General features: G+C 38.5%; 1 protein-coding gene across 8 annotated transcripts in view; it reads right to left on the bottom strand.

Annotated features, from left to right (window-relative positions):
• PATJ (PATJ crumbs cell polarity complex component) overlaps window positions 1-24,712 on the bottom strand; it is a 411,472-nt gene that overhangs the window by 321,544 nt on the left and 65,216 nt on the right. For all 8 annotated transcript variants that reach the window (XM_066376436.1, XM_066376440.1, XM_066376442.1 and 5 more), the window contains exons 15-17: window positions 10,093-10,227; window positions 5,544-5,705; window positions 1,044-1,172 (exon numbers count right to left, since the gene is read on the bottom strand). In XM_066376436.1, the coding sequence (XP_066232533.1) occupies window positions 1,044-1,172; window positions 5,544-5,705; window positions 10,093-10,227 (426 nt within the window). The remainder of the gene's footprint in view (window positions 1-1,043; window positions 1,173-5,543; window positions 5,706-10,092; window positions 10,228-24,712) is intronic.

Genomic DNA, 24,712 nt, shown 5'->3' with positions numbered 1-24,712 from the left:
ATAAAATAGATATAATCTATTTCAGTAATCTTAAATCACACTGCCAAAATATGGAATTTAATGTCTTACATAATGCTTAAAGTATTTTTCCTTTAATCTATTCTTGATTGCCTTACTATATTAAAAATAAAAGAACTGACTTTTATATCACTTGGCATTTTATGTGGTTTGATAGAATACATTTTGCTTTATTAAACCACAATGTGTTTAGGTAGCATAAATGTATTAAAATATGCATCTTAAAAGGGAAGAGATTTCTTGCCAACAGTTTTAATTCCCCATATAATCAGAAGCTCTAAAAGTACTATAAACTGGTAAACTGGTAACTGGTAAGACATATAACTGTCTTATTTTACCTTTGACATTCTCCCCCAAATGCATCAGAATCTTTACTCTAGTCATACCTGGGATACATATAAATACATAAATATCATGTGTCCCTTTATTAAAAATAAACATATAATTTCACCAAGTAGAAATTTCACATTTCTACTTCATTAAGCTTATTGAGATTAATAAGTAAGCAAAACTATAAAAACCTCCACGTGAAGGGGAGGGAGAGTAAGAAAATTGTGAATGATTACTAATATGTACAGGATTTCTTTTGGGAGTGATGAAAATGTTCCAAAATTAGATGGTGGTGTGGTGATGGCTGCACAACTGAATACATATACTAAAAACAACCAAACTATACACTTTAAATGGGTGAATTTTATAGTATGTGAAATATATCTCAATAAAGCTGGGGGGAAAACCCTATTAAAAAAATTCATTAAGTTCCAGTCTCTAAAAGCATCCATGGGTATAAAATTATTGCTTTCCTTATTGTCTAGTTATTGTATCATCCATCATTTTATTTACTAAGAGAGCTATCAATTGTCAAGATAACAATGAAAAATATGAAACCTCATCTTTGGACAGTAGTATTATATATCAAATCATTCAGTTTTGCCTAAGTCAATGGGCAACTTAAACAATTACTACTTCACAGAATGTCAATACAAACTGATCACTCTAAAAAAACTCTATAGAGGTTCTTGTACCTGGTAATCCAAAATGCTGAATCCCAAGCCTTTATGATCTTTTACTAGTTCAACAATCTTGACTTCAGGAGACCACAGTGCTAATTCCCCATCATCTTCTTCAGTGTTGACATCTATATTGTGATCAGCCTGAAATACCAAATAACATAAATGCTTCAAACACTTTCATTTCATTCTGAAAAGAACATATCAAGAATCTTATAACTCCTTCTCAAAATGGGGATTCTCTTTGGCATGCGTAGTTTTTCTTTCTCATCGTTTTAAAAGGAACATGCATTGGGGCACATTTACTGTAGTATAAGATCTGAAAACTCAAGCACTTAAAAATGCAGATTGTTCATACACGTTTTTCTTACATGTAAAGTACCCATTTCATTCAAAGTATTAACACTGACCTCTTATACTTCAATGAGTTCTGTCATCCCATTAGAAGCATAAAAGGAAAAATAAGCAATTTAAGGAAAAATGAAAACATCACACAAAGTCAAAGCTTGTAAAATATTTAAGTAGCAATACCTGAATCTGTAATTATAAAAAGAGACAGATAAAGATGCCAACACAGAGAGAGGTCAGGACAGGTATAGAGAAACTTCTGTTGGTTCCAATAAGTTTTCAAGAAAAACTTTTACTAGAAAATAAAGTGAAAAAGAAAATCAACTCTTTGGGAATCATGTTAAGTCTAAAAACAGATAAAAATCACTGAGTTGAAATAATGAAATTCCCATCTTGGAGGAAGTAGATCAGCACAACTGTCCAGTACACTGGTCCTTGGTTATTTCCCCTGAGCTCACACCCTCTAACCCTCCTATTCCATGTTTCCCCTCCGTTCACGGAAAAGACTCTGGCAATGGAATTGTAGGAAGCTAACGGATACAGGGTCAATGAGTCAGTTATGCAGAACCAGAATAGCTGCTCCAACCTTACATCTGCATACTATTAATAGCCCTGTATCGTTTCTTTTTATATGATTTAACCTCCCTAAAAAACTCTGAATTTTTATCTGAAGCTCAAGAATTGCCTTCTTTTTCTTTGCAGCCCAAGTAACTAACAAAATGCCTGAATCACAGACTAGACTGAAAACTCCGTGCAAGCTTCGTTAAGAGTTTACCCTGGTAATCCACTCTACCTCACAATAGTGCCTGGCTAATGAAAGCGCTCAACAAATATTAGATCAGTACATTAGTAAATTATCCATCTTTCAGTGGGTTTCCCTTGAAACTCTTTTTAAATAAAGCTACAGACTAAATAATATTTTTTTTGTGTATTTTTCTGAAGTTGGAAATGGGTAGGCAGTCAGACAGACTCCCGCATGCACCCAACCGGGATCCACCCGGCATGCCCACCAGGGGGCGATGCTCTGCCCATCTGGGGCATTGCTCTGTTGCAACCAGAGCCATTCTAGCGCCTGAGGCAGAGGCCATAGAGCCATCCTTAGCACCGGGGCCAACTTTGCTCCAATGAAGCCTTGGCTGCAGGAGGAGAAGAGAGAGACAGAGAGGAAGGAGAGGGGGAGGAGTGGAGAAGCAGATGGGCGCTTCTCCTGTGTGCCCTGGCCGGGAATCGAACCCGGGACTCCTGCACGCCAGGTTGACGCTTTACCACTGAGCCAACCGGCCAGGGCCCTAAATAATAATTTTTAAAAGTAGACTTCTTAAAACTTTGGGTGATCTTAGTAAATAAAATGAAAGTATGTTATTTTTATTACTTTAATTTTGAGTGACCTGTATAAGAAAATCTATTCAATGGAGTCAAAGTTGGGGGAAGGAACCCCTCTAATAGGGAAAGATAAGGTACCACAACTAACACAAAACATGTTTTAATTAGGGTTGGTCCATACCTCAAACTGTTCCTTCAGGACATGGAAATTTAATACTCAATCCATGGTGGACTGAATCTAAACATGGGAACAATTTCTTGGTTCTGAAATTACAACACTTGGAAATACGTAGTGGGAATGTTCTGGATCAACAACCTTCATATATATATGGATGTGAGGAAATGATACATTTAAAAAGAAAACACTCGGCCCTGGCCAGTTGGATCAGTGGTAGAGCGTCGGCCTGGCGTGCAGGAGTCCCAGGTTCGATTCCCGGCCAGGGCACACAGGAGAAGCACCCATCTGCTTCTCCACCCCTCCCCCTCTCCTTCCTCTCTGTCTCTCTCTTCCCCTCCTGCAGCCAAGGCTCCATTGGAGCAAAGTTAGCCCCAGTTGCTGAGGATGGCTCTGTGGCCTCTGCCTCAGGCGCTAGAATGGCTCTGGTTGCAACAGAGCAATGCCCCAGATGGGCAGAGCATCGCCCCCTGGTGGGCATGCCGGGTGCATGCGGGAGTCTGTCTGACTGCCTCCCCGTTTCCAACTTCAGAAAAATACAAACAACAACAATAACAACAAAAAAAAACACTCAAAGCTTCCAATAAAAAGTAAAGTTCCAATAGCTAATACAATATGATTGATGTTTTACTGGGGCATTTAATACCCTCACTGATTAATGAGCATTAGAATTTTGGCTGAGCTGCCTAACCAGATAGAGTTTAAGAATCTAACACAGTATTGGGATAAATGAAAAAAGAGACAAATGTAAGAGAGAGCCAGGATAAAACACACACACACACACACGCAATTATAAAACCACAGTTTATAGAAATTTCAAGGCATCTAAGGCAGTGGTCCCCAACCTTTTTTGGGCCATGGACCAGTTTAAGATCAGAAAATATTTTCACGGACTGGCCTTTAGGGTGGGACAGATAAATGCACAAAATAAAATTATGTGACCAGCGTAAAAACTGTGGTATTTTTAAATATAATTGTCGAACTTACGAGACAGGCATCAAGAGTGAGTCTTAGACGGATGTAACAGAGGGAATCTGGTCATTTTTTAAAAATAAAACATCATTCAGACTTAAATAGAAATAAAACGGAAATAATGTAAGTTATTTATTCTTTCTCTGCAGACCGGTACCAAATAGCCCACGGACCGATACCAGTCCACGGCCCGGGGGTTGGGGACCACTGATCTAAGATATATAAGGTATTATTCTCCAACCTAAAATACATTACTTTGATACAATCAATTCTGCATAACTCCTGTATTTACAGAATGGAAAGCAATCAACTAATGGGCAGCAAGGTTGACATTTCGCATAATTCAGAGCCGTTGTTTACCCATTGTGGTAAAGTATGACAGATGGGAAGATAGAGTCAGCAAGCTGGTTGGTGATTTACACACCCTGTTAGATTAGATTAGAGGCATTTTTATCAACCTTTAGAGGTAAGCCATCACCCACATTGAATTTTAGTAAAGACAGCAAGAATCACAAAAGTGTGGCATTTGAGTCCCTTCTTTGAAGTATGTTTTACTAAAGATATACATTTTTAAAAAGATTCTCAGTCAATAATTCACTAAGCACTTTTTATACACCCAGTACAGGATAAAAGCACTATGAGATACAAAATAATTTTAAGATACATCCTCCGCCCACAGGAGCAGACAGTTTTCTGGTAAAAATAAGCTTAATAATCATCTGTGACTGTAAGAGACAGTATCATGCTAGACTCTTATGCCCTTTAGGATATCAGAAAACAAAGATGGGTGCCCTGGTAGAGTCAAGAAAAGCTATAGCTAACTTTTCCTGAGCACTTTCCATGTGCAAAGCATTGCTCCAAGAACTCTGCATACATTACTTCATCTTCTCACACTAACTGATGAGGTGGTTAAGCACTCTAAGTATCCTCATTTTTCAGAGGAAGACTATGAACAGAAAGGCAAGTTATTTGCTCAAAGATTCAGAATCAATACACGGTAGAGCAGAATTAGAGTCCTTATATTTTGAAATTCAGACCACAGGCAGGTAAAAGGGAAGGTCCCATGTATCTAAACTTTTATTAATGGAATTATAATCTAGAAGTATCTGGAAAGGTAGAAACAGCATAACAGATGAGGTAACAAATGGCATAAGATGACAAAGCATGTGCTTAAAATCATTTTCATAATTACAATGCTCTTTTAAAAAAAAGAAAGAGGGAGAGAGATCACCAAGAGCACAGAAAGTGTTATTTTATTCTCTGACCTTCTGAAGGCTTTTATAGCAATTTTTAGACTCACTTCGAAATTGGTCATTGATCTTTATATTTTTAAGACTCTTAAAAAGGGGAAGTCCATTAGAAATTCAAGTCACCAATGTCAAACTGAGTAAAATGAACTGAGTTAAACTGGGAGCCAAAAGTAATGAGCCCAGGCAAATATTAAAAAAAGGTCCTCTAAAATCAAAGTGCATGCATGTTAATGTCATCAATATTTCAAGGGGAAAAGAAGAAAAATTTTGTGACATTAAGTGAAAAGTAACAATTTGAAAGCTATGCATTGTTGCCATTGAGAGCTACTGTCATCAAATAAAAGAAGGGGGAAATATTTTTCCCTCTCTCCATATTGTAATGCACTCTTCGGGGCATCCTTAAAGAATGGGCATGCCTGCAGAAACTGCAGTATATTAACTGAGTACCTCCATCTCAGGAAGAGAGGCTTCCGTGGTCCTTGGTTCATCTACAGAGGCTTCATCATCAAACAACCGTCGACAGCAAACCAAAGTAAAGGGGGGCGGCACCTCCTTCAGAAAGGAGACAGCTTCTCGGCGAGATTTCCCATAGAGCTGCACACCATTGACCTAGAAAGACCAGGGTAAATCAGAAAGAAGAAGCCTCAAATGAAAAACCAAAAATCTCTGGCTTTCATCAGCCTATCAAAAGGAAAATAGGGCATGGTTTTCCTTTCCCTGGAAACAATGAGCCTAAATTGAACATAATTTCAGTAGTAACTAAAAACATTAGAAATCCTTAAAATTTATACAAATGAAGGCTAACCCTTTATTGAACTTGGGTGAATAAAGTATGAAATGTGTGCAGAGTACAACTTTTACCGGGTCCGTGATCTGGCTGATTTTTCATACCACCATAGTTTCTCCTTTCTATACTCCAATGTGATAGTCTCTCATCTACCTCTACCATCCCTCTTTAATAAATACATTAAATATCATTTACAGCTTTATGGCCATTTCCTCTTGCATTTTTGTTTTGTAAAACTATCACTGTAGATCAGGGGTCCCCAAACTTTTTACACAGGGGGCCAGTTCACTGTCCCTCAGACCGCTGGAGGGCCGGACTATAAAAAAAACTATAAAAAAAATCCCTATGCACACTGCACATATCTTATTTTAAAGTAAAAAAAAAACAAAACGGGAACAAATACAATATTTAAAATAAAGAACAAGTAAATTTAAATCAACAAACTGACCAGTATTTCAATGGGAACTATGGGCCTGCTTTTGGCTAATGAGATGGTCAATATGCTCCTCTCACTGACCACCAATGAAAGAGGTGCCCCTTCCGGAAGTGCAGCGGGGGCCGGATGAATGGCCTCAGGGGGCCGCATGCGGCCCGTGGGCCATAGTTTGAGGACCCCTGCTGTAGATAGTAACATTAATTTTAAGGCTTTAACTGCTGCTAAACTTATAACGTGTAGGTAACAAAATCTAGACTACTAGGCTGTCAAAATTTAGCATCAGTTCATAATTTTCTTTCATATCCCATAAACCCTTAATAGCAGACCGAGAAAAATCACTTCTATACAAAGGTACACATAACTGTGCATCAGTTCTAGTCTTCCATGCTCTGCTGACGCAGTCATCAATTGTAGAAAGTGTATCAGTTTTCAAATTATTTTATATGTCTCATATGTTTACAAGAACAAAAAGATAACCAACTATCCCTTAATAATGAGTAATGCTTATCACCAAAATTATTGAAATTTCCTTTTCATTTTAGTGAATAATGACAGTATATTGCACCAAAGATGATTTATAAATATGTCCATTCTAATTTTCCAGATATGTGACTTAAGCTCAAGGAGCTCTGCCAGTTCTGACTAAAAATCACAAAAAGCTGATCTGTCTGCTACTCCCAAAAGGCTGAAGCATGAACACTATCCAGGCAACAAATAATCTTTTCACATCTAACTCCACCTTCCTGGGAGGGTTCAGCAGCATTATTAGTTTTAAAGACATTTCTGGTCTGGCACTGATTTCTGACAGGTGCAGCACTAATGTCCAGAAAACTGACACGGCTGCCTTTCCTGGGAGGAATCTTTCCATAAAAATCTGTCATTGCTTAGAGAATAAGAGCACAGAGGGTGGTTGGAAGCATCCCATCGGCAGTGATCTGAGTCCCTTGGAATCACTCTCAGGTCAGTAACATACTAAGCACTTAGCCATCAGGCCAGACAATCTCCCTGCCTCTTAATTATTTACAAAGAAATCACCACATAGCAGAGAGACCGACGTGCGCTTCAGGGAGCAGGCCCTAGTGGAAAAGTAAATATTATCTCCCAAGACTTTATGACTGATGAAAGGGCCCAGGGGACAGCAAGTTCAGCAGCAGATGAAAGGCTTTCCCTGGAAGAATTACAAGCCAATCTTCACACAAAAGTGGGCAGAGAGGTACATATCACTGGTCACACCATGTCCATGGTGCAAACCAGTTCCACAGCACAGAAAGTTCTACAACCAACCAAATGGGTAGAAACCTACACTGAAAATAACACAAGCACATACAATCAAAGCAGGAATTCTACCCACACACAGTATTAGTTTGTGTTTCATATTACTTCAACAAACTAGAAATCACTTTTCAGGATTTTATCTTGGAGTATATTTAAATATTTATTTACCTTATTATTTATTCATTTGAATTGTCTCCCATTATTATAGCAGTGTCTGGTAGTCCTCCTTAATGTGCTCTATCGCTGAAGGGATTGGTCACATTTCCCATTACCCGCTCCTATCTACAGGGATTTATGGCTGCTGGAAATAGCTGCTCTGGGCTGAGACTTGGCAGTGTTCTAACCCCAAAGCATATTTGTGTTTCTGGTTTTAAACTCTAAGGAGTACATTAAACACACACACACACACACACACACACACACACACACACTTTAAGTTCAAGAGTTTATTTGGCTAATTTTTTATATTTCTATATTTGGTTACTCAGAAGCAGCCAGTTTTTATTTTAGAGTTCACAATACTTTTCTAGGCCCTTCAACTTGAGACCCTCTTAAGTACCATCAAATCTCAGTTGTTCAGATTGTGATCACAAAACATGCACACACAGACTCATTTGCTGAGGGCATCATCCTGGACAAGTATTGTGCTGCTACATTACCTCATTCGATCCTCACTCATCCTGTCCATACAGACTGCTCATGCCTTTCCACAGTGATGATATTGCCAATCTCTCACAGTGAGATAATGCTTTATAGTTTACATGGATGATACTCCATTAGATCCTCACAAACACATAGTGATGTGGACATTTATTGATGAAGAAACTAAATCTCAAAGAAGTTAAGTGACATGCTAAGGGACATGGTTAAGCTGTGGTAAATTCAGAACCAAAAACAGCTCTTCTGACTTTGAAACCTGTGCTTTTCTCCATGTCCCAAGTCCTTTCACAAAAAATTTATACTTATAATTCAAGTCTTCATGAATTATCACACCACTTTCTATTACAAGGTTGAAAGCCCTTGGAATTCTAATTTTGCCTAAAGCACAGAGGATGCAGTTGATGGCTGGGATCACTTATACTTACTGTACCCAGATATAGCTATCATTTCTTTATAATCTACCATATACTAGCAGTGAATTGCACTTAAGGTCCCGAATTATATACTAAAAATACTTAAAATGTAAATTATATGTTATGTATATTTTACCACAAATAGTGAACTAAACTGGTTTTGCTCATAGTTTCACATCTCTCAAACTAATACATCTCATTTTTCAATATCTAAAAGCTACATATTAGAGACATGGTTTCCAAATGGCCTCTAATCTACAGATTATCATGTTGATATCCACAAAGCTATGCCATGTGCCCAGGAAATAAGAAAGAAAGACATAATTTGAACAAATAAAAAAACCTAAGTGATATAGTAAAATCTAGGGCATTAATCTGCCAATAAGCATCCCAATATCATTCCTTGAACAACTCTAAAATAACTAACTTACTTCATTTGACAGCAGGACTTCACATCCTACCCTCTCAGGCTTATGAGAAAATTTGACAACAATTAGTCATAGCATTTTTCCCTCTGGTCTTGAAATTGAACACACTCTTCTAGGCACTTAGATATCTCAGGTGTCCCAAAAGATGGGAAAAATAAAGTTTTGTTTTGTTTTTGTTCTTTTGAAAAATAAAGTTAAAGCATATAACCTACTTCCTTTATCACTGCATAAGCTGTTATTATTATCTTTTTTTGTGTGTGTGAGAGAGACAGAAAGAGAGAGGGACAGATAGGGACAGACAAGACAGGAAGGAGAGAGATGGGAAGCATCAATTCTTTGCTGCAGAACCTTTGTTATTCATTGATTGCTTTCTCATATGTGCCTTGACCAGGGGGCTACAGCCGAGCCAGTGACCCCTTGCTCAAGTCAGCAACCTTAGGCTCGAGCCAGCAACCTTTGGGGTCATGTCTATGATCCCACACTCAAGCCAGTAACCCCACACTCAAGCTGGTGAAACCTCGCTCAAGCAAGATGAGCCCACGCTCAAGCTGGTGACCTCAGGTTTTCAAACCTGGGTCCTCTGTGTCCCAGTCTGACAGTCTATCCACTAAACCACTGCCTGGCCAGGCAAGCTGTTATTATTTTTCTTTATCTTTTATTTATTTTTTCTAGCTTCATTGAGATGTAATTGACATATTACATTATATAAATTTAAAGAATATAAATAATCTGACATACATATTTATATATAGTGAAATTACTACCACAATAAGGTTAGCTTACAATTCCATCATGTCACAGTCGCCATTTTTGTAGGTAATGAGAATATTTAATATTTCACAGGTACCTTGAAATACACAATACTATGTTAACTGTAGTCACCAAGTTTTTTTCCTTCCAAGTAGGCCACATGTTACTGGCATTGGTAGTGGATTTCCAATGAGAACACATTCTCCCAGAGCTTAAATATTCCTGTCTGTTCCTTCATAAATTTTACCTCAAGAAGCTCATCTTCTGGCTGAAGGAGGCCCAGTGTATCAATAAGGCCACCTGGAGCAATTGAAGAGATGTAGTGGTGCCCATCAAAGGAATCCACTTCCATGCCGAGCCTCAGAGTGTGAATGGGTAGCAACTGCAAAATACAAGGTAATAATATCAAACATCACGAGGCACATCCAGCTGTTAATCCTCCAGCAGGTATTTTACAAAAAGCCCAAACCTTTGAATCAGATGTTCAAACTCCAAAAAGAGGACAATATGGGGAAACTAGCCTCAAGGAAAATACGAAGTTACTTGTTCTCTTGTTCTCACTCCTCTTTCTGTTTTAGATTCTCTAAGAATAAAGTAGCAGACAACAAAGTCCTGCTTTCAATTCTAAGCTCCTGGCACTTCCAGCTTCACAAAGTTCTCAGTATTGATTCTGTGTTGCACTTTTCTAAAGGGCTTCCCATCTCCCAAAACATCCTAACTCCTCTTTATTAACTTCTAAACACACTTTAAAACCAAAATAGTATCACTTCCAGAAAGCACTTCCTGATAGCCGAGTTAAGCTGCCTCCATCTGGGATCCAGTATCACCCTGTGCAGTTACTATCACAGCCCACTACATACTCTGTTTAAAATTTCTGTTTTCTTGATTGTTTCCCCTGCTTGAGTGCAGAGTTATATCTTTTCTCTCTATAACCTTAGGCCCCTAAAACAGTACCAGCTACTAAACAAGGGGTCATTAAATTTTACTTAACTGTAGTTGAAAAAGAAAAGTTTTTTTTATATATGAGAAGAGAGGAGATAGATAGAGAGACAGACTCCTGCATGTACCCTGACTAGGATCACCCGGCAAGTTCTGTTTGGAGCCAGTGCTTGAATCAACCCAGCTAGCCTCAGCACCTGAGGCCAACGCTCAGACCAACCAAGCTACTGGCTGCGGAAGGAGAAAAGAGAGAGAAGGGGATGAGGAATGGGGAAGAGAAGCAGATGGTCGCCTCTTACGTGTGCCCTGACCGGGGACTGAACCCAAGACATCCACATGCTGGGCCAACACTCTATCCATGACCCAACCGGCCAAGGCCAAACTTTTTTAAATTTTTAAAAAAATGTTATTTGAACTAATCCATGAAAGATGGTATCTCATTCAAAATGTCCTTTTCCATCTCACCAACTTAAATAAAAACAATTCTGATTTGGGGGGAGGTATGGGAGTGTAAATAAAAGATGTAACCATCATTCCACTTAAAGATTGATGCTGGCCCATAAATCACGCTGTAAATGGACGTCAGAGAAATGGCAGCGAGAGATACTCCTGGTCTCTCCCCTTGAAATTTTAACAAACTCTACAATAATACGCAGAGAAAAAAAACCCAGATGAACCTGAAATAGACATACACCAGATAGATAAAGGTATGATCGCACAAAAAGGTGGGCCAAAGATAGAGTCTGTTCACAGAAGAAAAAGAAGCCAGAGGAACGAGTCTCTTCCCTCACGAACCTGAGAGAAGAAGGCACTGTTGGCGCAGGCTTTGTCTCGGAGCTGGAGCAGGGAGAAGAGGAGAGTCTGGGGGGGTGAAATAGGGGTGATGACCAAGAATGGGGAGCAGGGCCGTTTCCTGGAGTCTGCTGCACCCCTGATTGCAGGCGCTGGGCGACTGCAGGCACTGGAAGCACACAAAACCCATGGCGCACTCCTAAGAACTGCAGGTGAATAGCTTGTAGAGATCAGCCCACTTGGGCACTGGGGCGTGCTTGATCTGCCCAGCCTTATGTGTTCAGCCTTGACTGGCACAGTTCAACCTTGTGGTGCCAGATGCACTTGATCTGGGATCTGCCCCCACCCAAAGCTTGCCCAGCGTTGTTTAGAGTGTGTGGGTGGGATATCCCTGATCTGCGATCTCTGTCACAAGGGCTCTCAGAGCTCAGACACCGGCCTCTGGCGCGCAGCCCCAGCCCAGCCCAGGACTGTGCTTTGAGTGCTTAGAGAGGTATCGGAGGAGGGACTGAACTGTGTCAGCCCAGCCTCCTGGTTCCACATTGTTCCCCTTGCTGTGCGAACAGTTGCGGTGGTGGACCCCCCTCAGCTGGGTCCCCAGACTGCTCTCTCCTGTGAGAGGCGGAGGTGCCCCGGCGCTTAAACCCCTGCTCTGTTGAGATAAGGGGGAAGGCCCCAGAAGACTCCTGGTCTGCCATTGCTAGAGCCATAATATTGCAAAGCCCTAACAACAAGCCCCTCCTACCAGCGCAACAGCCCTGCCTGCATCAAAATAAGACAGCAAAGCCTCAGCAGAGCTCCACCAAAGAATCTCGCAGAGGCAAACCCTACCTCCTACAGTACCTCCTACCAGAAAAAGGAAAGTTACCTCTCAAAACTGGAAAAAAATATTTTTTTTCTCGTTTTTTTCTGCTTTATCCTACTTTTTCCTCTTTCCTTTTTCTTCTTTCTCCTTTTCCAATGTGAACTTCATTATCCTTAGTTGTTATATTTTTTATTCTTGATTTTTGCAAGGGTTTATTTCTGATACTTTCTCTTTTTTCTCTCCTTCCTTCTCTCCTCCTTCTATCACCTTTTTCTTCTTTTCCTTTTTTCTCTTTTTCTTCCTCTCACCTGAACATCATTTTTCATCAAGTTATTTGTTTTGTTTCATTTTATAATTAAATTTTTATTAATTTTAATGGGGTGACATCAATAAATCAGGGTACATATATTCAAAGAAAACATGTCCAGGTTATCTTGTTATTCAATTCTGTTGCATACCCATCACCCAAAGTCAGATTTTTTTCATCAAGTTATTATATTTTAGACTCATACTTCTTTTTATGGCGTTTTGCTTGTTTTTTACTTCACTCTGTTTTTTTTCCTCTGTTTCTACTTTTTATTATCTGTAGTTTTCTTTTACTCAATCATTATTTACAGAATTTGTATTTTTCACTGTTTTTTTTCAATTATTTTTTTTATAATTTTTTAGTTATCTCGTGTAGGGTTAACAATACCAATCACAAATGCCATCGAGGAAAAAGAGATCAAATTACAGATATACAAGGCAGAGACATAGTTCAGATAGATAAAAAATCTCTAGAAAAAAACCTCAATTACATGGAAGCCTTGGAGATTAATGACAAAGAATTCAAAATTGAAGTTCTAAAAATATTCAGTAAGATACAGGAAAAACACTGACAGGCAATTTAGTGAGCTCAAAAAAGAACTCAATAAATAAAGAGTACTTTTACCAAGGAAATTGAAACTATAAAAAAGAACTAAACAGAGATGAAAAACTTTATACACGAACTGAAAAATGAGGTAACTAGCTTGGCTGATATAACAGGCCAGTTAGAAAAGAGAATCTGTGACATTGAAGACAAGCAACTAGAGATACCACAGAGAGAAGAAGAGAGAGACTCACAAATTAAAAAAAAAAATTAGAAAGCCCTACAAGAATTGTCTAACTCCATCAGAAAGAGCGATGTAAGAATAATGGGTATATTAGAAGAAGAAGAGAGGGAAAAGGGAATGGAGAACATATTGAAACAAATAATTCATGAGAACTTTCCAAGCCTGTGGAAAGAGTTAGAGCCTCAAATCCAAGAAGCAAACAGAACACTGAGTTACCTCAACCCAAACAGCCCTACTCCAAGGCACATCGTAATGAAATTATCACATATCTATGACAAAGAAAGAATCCTCAAGGCAGCTAGGGAGAAGAAGAATATAACATATAAAGGAAGACCCATTAGGCTATCGTCAGATTTCTCAGCAGAAACTCTACAAGCCAGAAGAGAGTGAACCCCAACATTTAAAGTACTGAAAGAGAGGAACTACCAGCCAAGAATACTATATTCATCAAAGCTATCCTTCAAATATAAGGGGAAATGAAAACATTTACAGACATACAGAAGCTGAAAGAATTTACCACCAGAAAACCCCTACTACAGGAAATACTAAAGGGGGTTATCCGACCAGATACAAAGACAAAACAAAACAAAACTATGAGTAAAAATTTTAACAAAACCACAATAAAAACAAGGATAATCTGTGACAACTATGACATAAAAGGGGAGACAATAAAGATCAGCAGTAGCAAAGGAAGATGGAGTGCAGAAGCATTCATGAGATAATGGACTCTAATAAATATGATAATTCTTCTTTTAATAACCTAATGGTAACCATGCCTGAAAATGCCACTACTTAAGCACATAGCTTAAAAAAAGAAGAAACAGAAGATAGAAGTATGGAATACCACCAAACAAAAATAAATGACAAAAAAACAAAAAAGAAGAACCAAACAAGACATAAAGCTTTCAGAAAGCAGTATATAAAGTGGCAATAGGAAATCCACAAGTGTCAATAATTATACTAAATGTAAATGGATTGAACTCACCAATAAAGTGGCACAGAGAGAGTAGCAGATTGGATAAAGAAGCAAAACCGAACAATATGCTATCTTCAAGAAAAACATCTGAGCTACAAGGATAAAACTAGATTCAAAGTAAAAGGTTGGAAAATGATTCTCCAAGCAAATAATATCCAAAGAAAAGCATGAGTAGCCATACTCATATCTAACAATTCTGACTCCAAGACAACAAAGATAACCAGAGACAAAGATGGGCATTTCATAATGATAAAGGGGACATTGTATCAAAAAGACATAACACTTCTTAATATATATGACATCTACTAACTTATCTAAAAGTACAAACCGAAAAATATATAACTATACTTGGAGACCTCAATACACCATTAATGGCTTTAGATTGTTCATCCAAACAGAAAATCAATAAAGAAATATTGGCCTTAAACAAAACACTAGAACAAATGGAAATAGACATCTACTGAACATTTCATCCCAAAACATCAGAGTATACATTTTTCTCCAGTGCACATGGCACATTCTCAAGAATAGACCATATGCTGGACCACAAAACTAACATCAACAAATTCCCAGAAAGACTGAAATTATACCAAGCATATTCTCTGACTATATGGCTTTAAAACTAGAATTCAACTGCAAAAAAGAAGTAAATAAACCTACAAAAATGTGGAAATTAAACAACATATGTCTAGAAAATGACTGGGTCAAAGAAGAAATTAAAGAAGTGATCAAAAGATATATACAGACAAATGAAAATGACAACATAACATATCAGAATCTCTGGGATGCAGCAAAAGCATAATAAAAGAAAAGTTCATATCATCACAGGCTTAGATAAAAAAAACTAGAGAAAGCCCAAGTAAACAACCTAACATCACATCTTAAGAAACTAGAAAAATAAGAACAAAGGCAACCCAAAACCATCAGAAGAAAGAAAATAATAAAAATTAAAGCAGAAATAAATGAAATAGAGAACAGAAAAACTATAGGAAAAATTAATAGAACAAAGATCTGGTTCTTTGTAAAGATCAATAAAATTGACAAACCCCTGGCAAGACTCACTAAGGAAAAAAGAGAAAGGACTCATATAACAAAATCCAAAATGAAAGAGGGGAAATTACCACAGGTATCATAGATATAAAAAGGATTATTGTAGAATACTATGAAAAACTATATGCCACCAAATTCAACAATCTAGAAGAAATGGATAAACTCCTGGAACAATACAATCTTCCTAGACTGAATCTCAAAGAAGTAGAAAGCCTAAATAGACCAATAAACAGGAAGGAAATAAAAACAAATATCAAAAACCTCCCCCAAAATAAAAGTCCAGGGCCTGATGGCTATACTAGTGAATTCTACTAAACATTCAAAGAAGATTTGGTTCCTATCCTTCTCAAAGTCTTCCAAAAAACTGAAGAAGCAATACTTCCAAACATATTTTATGAGGCCAACATAACCCTCATACCAAAACCTGGCAAGGACAACACAAAAAAAGAGAACTACAGATCAATATCTCTAATGCATAAAGATACAAAAATCCTAACCAAAATACTAGCAAATCAAATACAACAACACATTAAAAAAGTAATTCATCATGATCAAGTGGGATTCATCCCAGAAACACGATGGTTCAACATACGTAAAACAATTAATGTAATAAACCATATCAACAAAACAAAGAACAAGAACCATATGATCCTATCAATAGTTGCAGAAAAGGCATTTGATAAAATACAACATTCTTTTATGTTTACAACACTCAATAAAATGGGTATAGAAGGGCCTGACCAGGCAGTGGCTTAGTGGATAGAGAGAGCGTCAGACTAGGATGCGGAGGACCCAGGTTCGAGACCCTGACGTCGCCAGTTTGAGCACGGGCTCATCTGGCTTGCGCAAAAAGCTCACCAGCTTGGACCCAAGGCCCCTGGCTCAAGCAGGGGGTTACTCGGTCTGCTGTAGTCCTACTCGGTCTGCTGTAGTCCCACGGTCAAGGCACATATGAGAAAGCAATGAACTACTAAGGTATCGCAAAGAAAAACTGATGATTGATGCTTCTCATCTCTCTCCGTTCCTGTCTGTCTGTCCCTATCTATCCCTCTCTCTGACTCTCTCTCTGTCCCTGTAAAAAATTTTTTAAAAAAATGGGTATAGAAGGAAAATATCTCAACATAATAAAGACCATTTATGACAACACAGATGGACCTTGATAAAATTATACTGAGTGAAATAAGTAAATCAGAAAAAACTAAGAACTATATGATTCCATACATAAGTGGGACACAAAATTGAGACTCATGGAAATGGGCAAGAGTGCAGTGGTTACCAGAAGGAGGAGACAGAAGGAGAAGGGGAGGGTAAAGGGAGAGGAGAGGCATAAAGAAAACCAAATAAAAGTGATGGAGAACAATTTGACTTTGGGTGATGGGTATATAACATAATCAAATGTCAATATATCTGGAGATGTTTTCTCTGAATCTATATACTCTATTCGATCAATGTCATCCCGTTAAAATTAATTGTCTAAATAAAAATTTTTTAAAAAATTCCTTTTACAGTTACAACAACAAAAAAATACTTGGAATAAACATAGCAAAGAATGTAAAGAACCTATACTGAAAACTACAAAGCATTATTAAAGGAAATTGAAAAAGACACAATGAAATGGAAAAATATTCCTGTTCGTGGATAGGAAGAAAAAATATAATTAAAATGGCCATATTACCCAGAGCAATATACAAATTTAATGCAATTTCCATCAAAATTCCAATATCATTTTTTAAAGAAATGGAACAAAAAAATCATCAGGTTTATACGGAACCATATAAATCCCCGAATAGCCAAAGTAATCCTAAGGAAAAAAAACGAAGATGGAGGCATTACAATACCTGACTTCAAATTATACTACAGAGCCATCATAATCAAACAGCATGGTATTGGCAGAAAAATAGACACATAGACCAATGGAACAGAATAGAGAGCCCAGGAATAAAACCACATATACATGGTCAAATCATCTTCAATAAAGGAGCAAAAAGCACACTGCATAAAAGAAAGCCTTTTAAATAAATGGTGGCAGGAAAATTGGAAAGCCACATGCAAGAGAATGAAACTTGACTACAGTTTGTCTCCTTGCACAAAAATTAATAACAAAATGAACCAAAGACCTAAATATAAGACCTGAAACAATAAATTACATAGAAGACAACATAGGTACTAAACTAAACTCATGGACCTTGGCAGTAAAGAACATTTTATGAATTTGACCCCAACGGCAAGGGAAGTAAAGGCAAAGATAAATGAATGGGACTACATCAAACTAAGAAGCTTCTGCAAAGAAAAAGAAACTGACAACAAAACAAACAGACAGCTAATTAAATTATATTTTCAAACAACAGCTCAGATAAGGGGCTAATATCCAAAATATATGAAGAATTCACAAAACTCAGCAACAAGCAAACAACGCAATAAAAAAATGGGAAGAGGACATGAACAGACACTTCTCCCAGGAAGAACTACAAATGGCCAATAGATATATGAAAAAATGCTCATCATCAGTAGCTATTAGAGAAATGCAAATCAAAACTACAATGAGATACTACTTCACACCTGTTAGATTAGCTATTATCAACAAGACAGGTAATAACAAGTGTTGGAGAGGCTGCAGAGAAAAAGGAACCCTCATCCACTGTTGGTGGGAATGTAAAGTAGTACAACCATTATGGAAGAAAGTATGGTGGTTCCTCAAAAAATTAAGAATAAACTTTCCATATGACACAGCAATCCTTCTACTGAGTATATATCCCCAGACTCAAAAACATGCATATGTAAAGACACATGCACCCCCATATTCACTGCAGCATTGTTCACAGTGGCCAAGACATGGAAACTGCCGAAATGTCCTTCAATAGAAGATTGGATAAAGAAGATGTGGTACATATATACTATGAAATACTACTCAGCCATAAGAAATGATGACATTATATCAATTATGACAACATGGATGGATCTTGATAACATTATACTGAGTGAAATAAGTACATCAGAAAAAAGCTAAGAACTATATGATTCCATACACAGGTGGAACACAAAATTGAGACTCATGGACATATTGTAGATAAAAATGCAGTGGTTACCGGGGGAAGGGAAGGGAGGAGAAGAAGGGGAATAGGGGGGAGGGGGAGTGGGAGGGACTTAAAGAGAAACAAAATATAGGGTGAGAGAGGATGATTTGACTTTGGGTGATGGGTATACGGCATGATCAACTGTCCAAATGACATGGAGATGTTTTCTCTAAATCTATGTGCTCTGGTTGACCAATGTAACCATGTTAAATTTAATTGTCTAAATTTAAAAAAATTGCCCATAAATCAGGTTTTGTTTTGGGATGATGAAAGAGTTCTGGAAATATATAATGGTAATAGTTGCAAAACAATATGAATGTACTTGGAATAACTTAATTATACAATTACTTAAAAATGGTTAAAACGGGGAATTTTGTTATGTATATTTTACCACAATAAAAAAAACTGCCTGTAAAAAAAAAATTGATGCTCTTGGCCTAAAAGAATTTATATGAGCTAAGAAATTAGTTAAGTGTTAATAAACTAGCCAATGTCAAAGTAAAAGGTCAAGGGCATTCACCAAACTCCCTTTCCTTGACTTTCGAAGACTGAGCTAATGATTTCTCATTGTGACTATATAAACTCAATATGATAAATGGCACTGATTATGATTTATATTTCCTATATCAATAGGCTACTCATCTTAAAATACCAGGACTACCCCTAACTGTTTACTTGATAAGGAAAAAACCCTACACAAAGGGGTAATTCATCCACAACATGGCTCTTTCCCTCATAGTCCCTATTTTTTCTGACCTCTGAGCTTGTCACTGCCCCTTAATCATCTGCACTGAGTTCCCAGCGTTCCACAAGCCTGGCCTCAGACACCACCTGGGGCACATTTCCATCCCACTACAGACACATGGACAAATTTGAAGTGGCAAGCAGTCCTGTTGACTAAGACCTCAATGACTAAAATTGGCATAAATTACTTTTGGGCCTGGGCTAATTTTCTGAAAAGAAGTGCTCTTGAGCAAGACGCACCTCAGAATCTACAACTGTCCCTGGAAATAAGATGTTCTAGCACTGTAAATGGAAGATTAAGGTTGTTTCTCCTCTTACTCCTTCTTTCTGATTTCTTTAGTTCTCACTGCTGCCACCTTATTCTCTTGTCTGGTCATTGTATCAAATTTCTCCAAGCTAGGAGACATTGGTGTCATCTTCTTTAGCAGTAAAAGAAGAATAAAAACTCCCAGAGAAATGTTTCTGTAATAATTTACCAACCCCTCTCGCCAACTCTCTTCCTTTGTTTATAGGCCAAACACTAGGGCAGAGTGGTCAGTGGGTCTACCCATAAGTCATCTCTAGGGGAGTGCTGAAGCCTACTTGTAAGACTGTGCAATTTTCAGGGATTTTGTAAGCCAGTTCTTAAATATATCCATTATTAAAAATTAGATTATGCCTGACTGGGCAGTGGCGCAGTGGATGGAGTGTCGGACTGGGATGCGGGGGACCCAGGTTTGAGACCCCGAGGTCACCAGCTTGAGCCCAAGGTCGCTGGCTTGAGCGGGGGGTAGCTCAGTCTGCTGTGGCCCCCTGAGTCGGGGCACGTGTGGGAGATCAGTCAATGGACAGCTAGGGAACCACAATGAGGGGTTGATGTTTCTCGTCTCTCTCCATTCCTGTCTGTCTTCCCTCTCTGTCCCTCTCTCTGACTCTCTCTGCCACACACACACACACACACACACACACACACACACACACACACACACACACAAAGATTATATAAGGTTACAATTAAATAATACTAAAAATAAATGTATTAAGTATTCAAAATCCATCACTTCCTAATTTTTTTGTGTGTGTGACAAATACAGAAAGAGAAACAGAGAGAGGGACAGACAGGTAGGAAGAGAGAGAGATAAGCATCAGTTCTTCGTTACAGCACCTTAGTTGTTCATTGATTGCTTTCTCATATGTGCCTTGACCAGCGGGCTTCAGCAGCACAAGTGACTCCTTGCTCAAGCCAGTGACCTTGGGCTCAAGACAGTGACCGTGTTCAAGCCAGCGACCATGGGATCATGTCCATGATCCCACACACAAGCCAGCAACCCCGCATTCAAGCTGATGAGCCCACACTCAAACCGAATGAGCCCGGGCTCAAGCTGGCAACCTTGGGGTTTCAAACCTGGGTCCTCTGCATCCCAGTCCAATTCTCTATCCACTGCACCACCGCCTGGTCAGGCCTTCATTATTTCTTAACACATTTTTTTAAAACATGTTCTTGAAGTGACTTCTAAATGACATAAATATGTTAGAAACAACTTCTATCTAAGAACTTAAAGGCCACTGAAGGGGTGAACAACTGAAAGAGATGAAACAATTGATTTGTTCAGTCGCTAACTGTAGCTGGACTAGATAATGAAACAGTCCTGCTCTCACAGAGAAACCTGCAACAATGAAATGCTACTGTGAATCCCTGCCCTACTCAGCTTTCAGTGATTTTCAGTCATTTTGGTAGCTTAAAATCTACCCAGCGGGAGATTACACTACAGCTATTGATAAATTGTACAAATCGGAACTGCCTTTTTATTTTCATTTTTGAGAGCTAGAATTTACCAGCATACCGCTCATCTGCAATCAAGTTTAAACATGATACCTAGCATATATTTATAGAATATAAACTATGTGTAAGGATTTGAGCTATGAGCTGGAACTATAGGGTGAACAAAAGAAAGTCTCTACCTTCACAAGCAAGAGAGAGAGAGCAGATACATGCAGACAAATATGTAAAAAATAACTCACCAACAAACAAGTGAATAATAACTACTAATTGTGATAGTGCTGTGAAGGAACTAACTTAGGTCTAGATGTCAGACATGATGGGTACAGGCCATTTGGAAAGTTGCTCAGGTTTCAGAGATGGGGATACATGTAAAGTGAGTCTTAAAAGAATGAATCAGCCCTGCCCTGACCAGTTGGTTTGGTTCAATGGATAGAACGTCGGGCCAGCATGCAAACATCCCAAGTTCGATCCCCAGTCAGGGAACACATGAGAAGTAACCATCTGCTTTTCTCCCCCCACCCCTTTCCCTTCTCTTTCTTTTCCTCTCCTGCAGCCAGTGGCTCAAATGATTTGAGCATTGGCTCCAGACAGGGGTTGTGGGGTACCCGGTCAGTGTGCATGCAGGAGTCTTATCTCCCTTCCTCAAAAATGAATCAGATCTATCAAGAGACTGCTGAGGGAGTCCTTGTGGGAGATAAGTGAGAAAGATTAGTTGCTAAGTTTTTGGTCTTAGCAACTCAGTAGATAGTGGTTGCAATTTCAGCATGGAAATTAGTGTCCAAATTAAAACAAAGATATTGCTATACACACAGAGAGATCTTTGCTACTTATATAATAATGTGCCCCATAAAAAAGGGTTAAAGAGGAAACTGATTCCAATTCCCCATCCCAGCCTTTACCAATCCTGCTCTACTCACATGGTTGACCCCCATCCACGGAACAGTTGACATCAAGAATTGGTTTAAGCATTGAGGAGCCGCAGAGGCTTATTCATGGAATCCTCTCCATCAGACACCAGGCTCTACCTTTCTAGGCTATTCCAGCTTATATCTATTATAAACACCATGCTCCCTAGTACTTAAACCATGAACAAAACACACATGCTCCATCTTTAATCACGCTGAGCAAGTAAACCAGGAATGATGTTTACAAAACCTGCCAATCTGAAAGAGGCCTACCTAATATTAATTCTGCATCTACATCTGAGTACAGCTGGATTTCTGAGCCTTCACATTACATTGCTGAGGGCTTCTCTGTAGGAGCAGGACTGTTTAATTACCTGTCTCTGCTGCATTTAGCAATTAAATAAATCAACCATTTCATCTGTCTCTTTCAGTTGTCCAACCTTTTGGTATTCTGAGTTCTTAGAGAGAGAGCAGAAAGTGCTAAGATGACAGGAGTGGATGCAACAGATGGATGATTGGCATTTTCACACACACCGCATGGTAAGCTTTTTGGCACTTATTCAATGAGCTTTCCAAGGGGTCCTTATTGAAATTGACAAAGCTAAGGAGCAGCAGATTGTCATGATCCTGATATGACAAATAGAGGATGCAAAAAAATGTATTCAAGGAAAGTGTGGCCATGGTGTGATCAAATGAGATCAAGTTCTTCTAACACACACACATGGTATGATTTACTGTCAGTGCTAAAATGATAAAGATCAAATGAGATCAAGTTCTTCTAACACACACACACATACACACACACACACAAGATATTATATAGCCATTTATGTTTAAAGATTGGGGGAAAGAGGTACTAAGTTTACCACAAATAAGAAATAAACTTTCCAAGAATGAGGCTTTTATTTTGTGTGTGTGACAAAGACAGAGAGAGGGACAGACAGACAGGAAGGGAGAGAGAGGAGAAGCATCAGTTCTTCATTGCAGGTCCTTAGTTGTTCATTGATTGCTTTCCCATATGTATCTTGACTGGGGGGCTACAGCAAACCAGTGACTCCTTGCTCGAGCCACCAACCTTGGGTTCAAGCTGGTGAACCTTGCTCAAACCAGATGAGCCCACGCTCAAGATTTAACTAAGGGTGAAATATAGCATAATGGTCTCCAAAGTTAGGTGTGTTCACTCAGGTTATGTAAGACAATCCATGAAAGCTTCATTTATATATTAGTTTTTCTCACCCATGTGAAATTTTAATTCTGGATGTTCAAAAAATAAACACTGTGTGTTCTGTTGTACAGAAATATATTGAGGGTTCTCTTCAGTTTCTAACACCAAGGTCAAGTATCAGTTGTCACATCATTTCAGATATTTATGTGACCTGTCTGGCCCAGGTGATATCTGAGCTTCTGACACATGACAACTCTTTCTCTTCCTTTGCTCATGGCATTTCCTCTATCTGGAATATCCACTGTTCCTATTTCTGCAAACCCATTTTTCAGAGTATAGCTCAAATCCCATCCTCCCAATAAACTTTCTTCCTCTGTCTTGAAGAAATAACACCTCCTTCATTGAATACACATATGGCATTTTAGCAATACTTGAGCAATAATTTTTTTTTTTTACAAAGTCAGAGAAAGGAACAGATAGGGACAGACAGACAGGAAGGGAGAGAGATGAGAAGCACAATTATTTGTTGTTTGCACCTTAGTTGTTCATCGATTGTGTTTTCATATGTGCCTTGACTGGGGGGGCTCCAGAGCAAGTGACCTCTTGTACAAACCAACGACCTTGGGCTCCAGCCAGCGACCCCACACTCAAGCCATCAACCTTGGGGTTTTGAAACTGAGTCCTCTGCATCCCAGTCTGATACTCTACCCACTGTGCCACTGCCTGGTCAGGCTTAACCAATAATTCTCAATGGAGTAAGCCAAGAAAAGAATTACAATCCTCACTCCAAACCTATGGAATCAAAATATTGGTCAGGAGTAACAAAATAGGACACCTGTATTTTGAAAAAGCTCCTCTGATGTTCCTGATAGGCCATCTACCATAGTCAATAACCACTGTTATTATAGTTATTTGAGACCAGCAAAGTATACAATTACATGCTTGAGAACTAGTAACAGAGGTTGGTTGTCTCTGGAGAGAAATAGAAGGGGACTGGAATGGGAGGGAAACTTCAGTAACTTTTAAATTATATACCTTATCTATTATTATATTATCTATTCAAATATATATATTCCATATGGTATCTATTCAAAAGATTAAAGAATGGCAGAGACTTAGATGCCAAATAACCCCTGACTTATTTCTTGATTTTGCCACTTACTAACTACATATGCTCTTAGGCAAGTCACTTCAACTGCCTGACACTCAGTTTCCACATATTAAAAATGGAAAGGAGAAAATATCTCCTGCCCAATAGGGTAACTGTGAGAAATAAAGGAGATAATGTAGTTAAAGCAAAAACTGACCCTGGTAACTGAGTGGCAATGTACAATGCAACTCCTGGAGAGCCCAGTCATCCCACTGCCTGAAAAATTGTATTTACTCATTGAGAGTGAGGAGGAAACTCACATTCTATGTCATTCAGAGGATGGTTCAGAGAATACAATTTAGAAGGAAAAATCAAGCAAAATCTGTCATTCTGCCTTGTTCAAAACCAGAGAATTGTACCTAGTATTTTTGTTTCCCACAAGAGGAATATTAATAATGCTCACTTCATATC

This window comes from Saccopteryx leptura, chromosome 3, assembly GCF_036850995.1.
Source record: "Saccopteryx leptura isolate mSacLep1 chromosome 3, mSacLep1_pri_phased_curated, whole genome shotgun sequence".
NCBI lineage: Eukaryota > Metazoa > Chordata > Mammalia > Chiroptera > Emballonuridae > Saccopteryx > Saccopteryx leptura.
The sequence above is the reverse complement of the archived record's forward strand: the minus strand, read 5'-3'. Positions and strand labels throughout refer to the sequence as shown.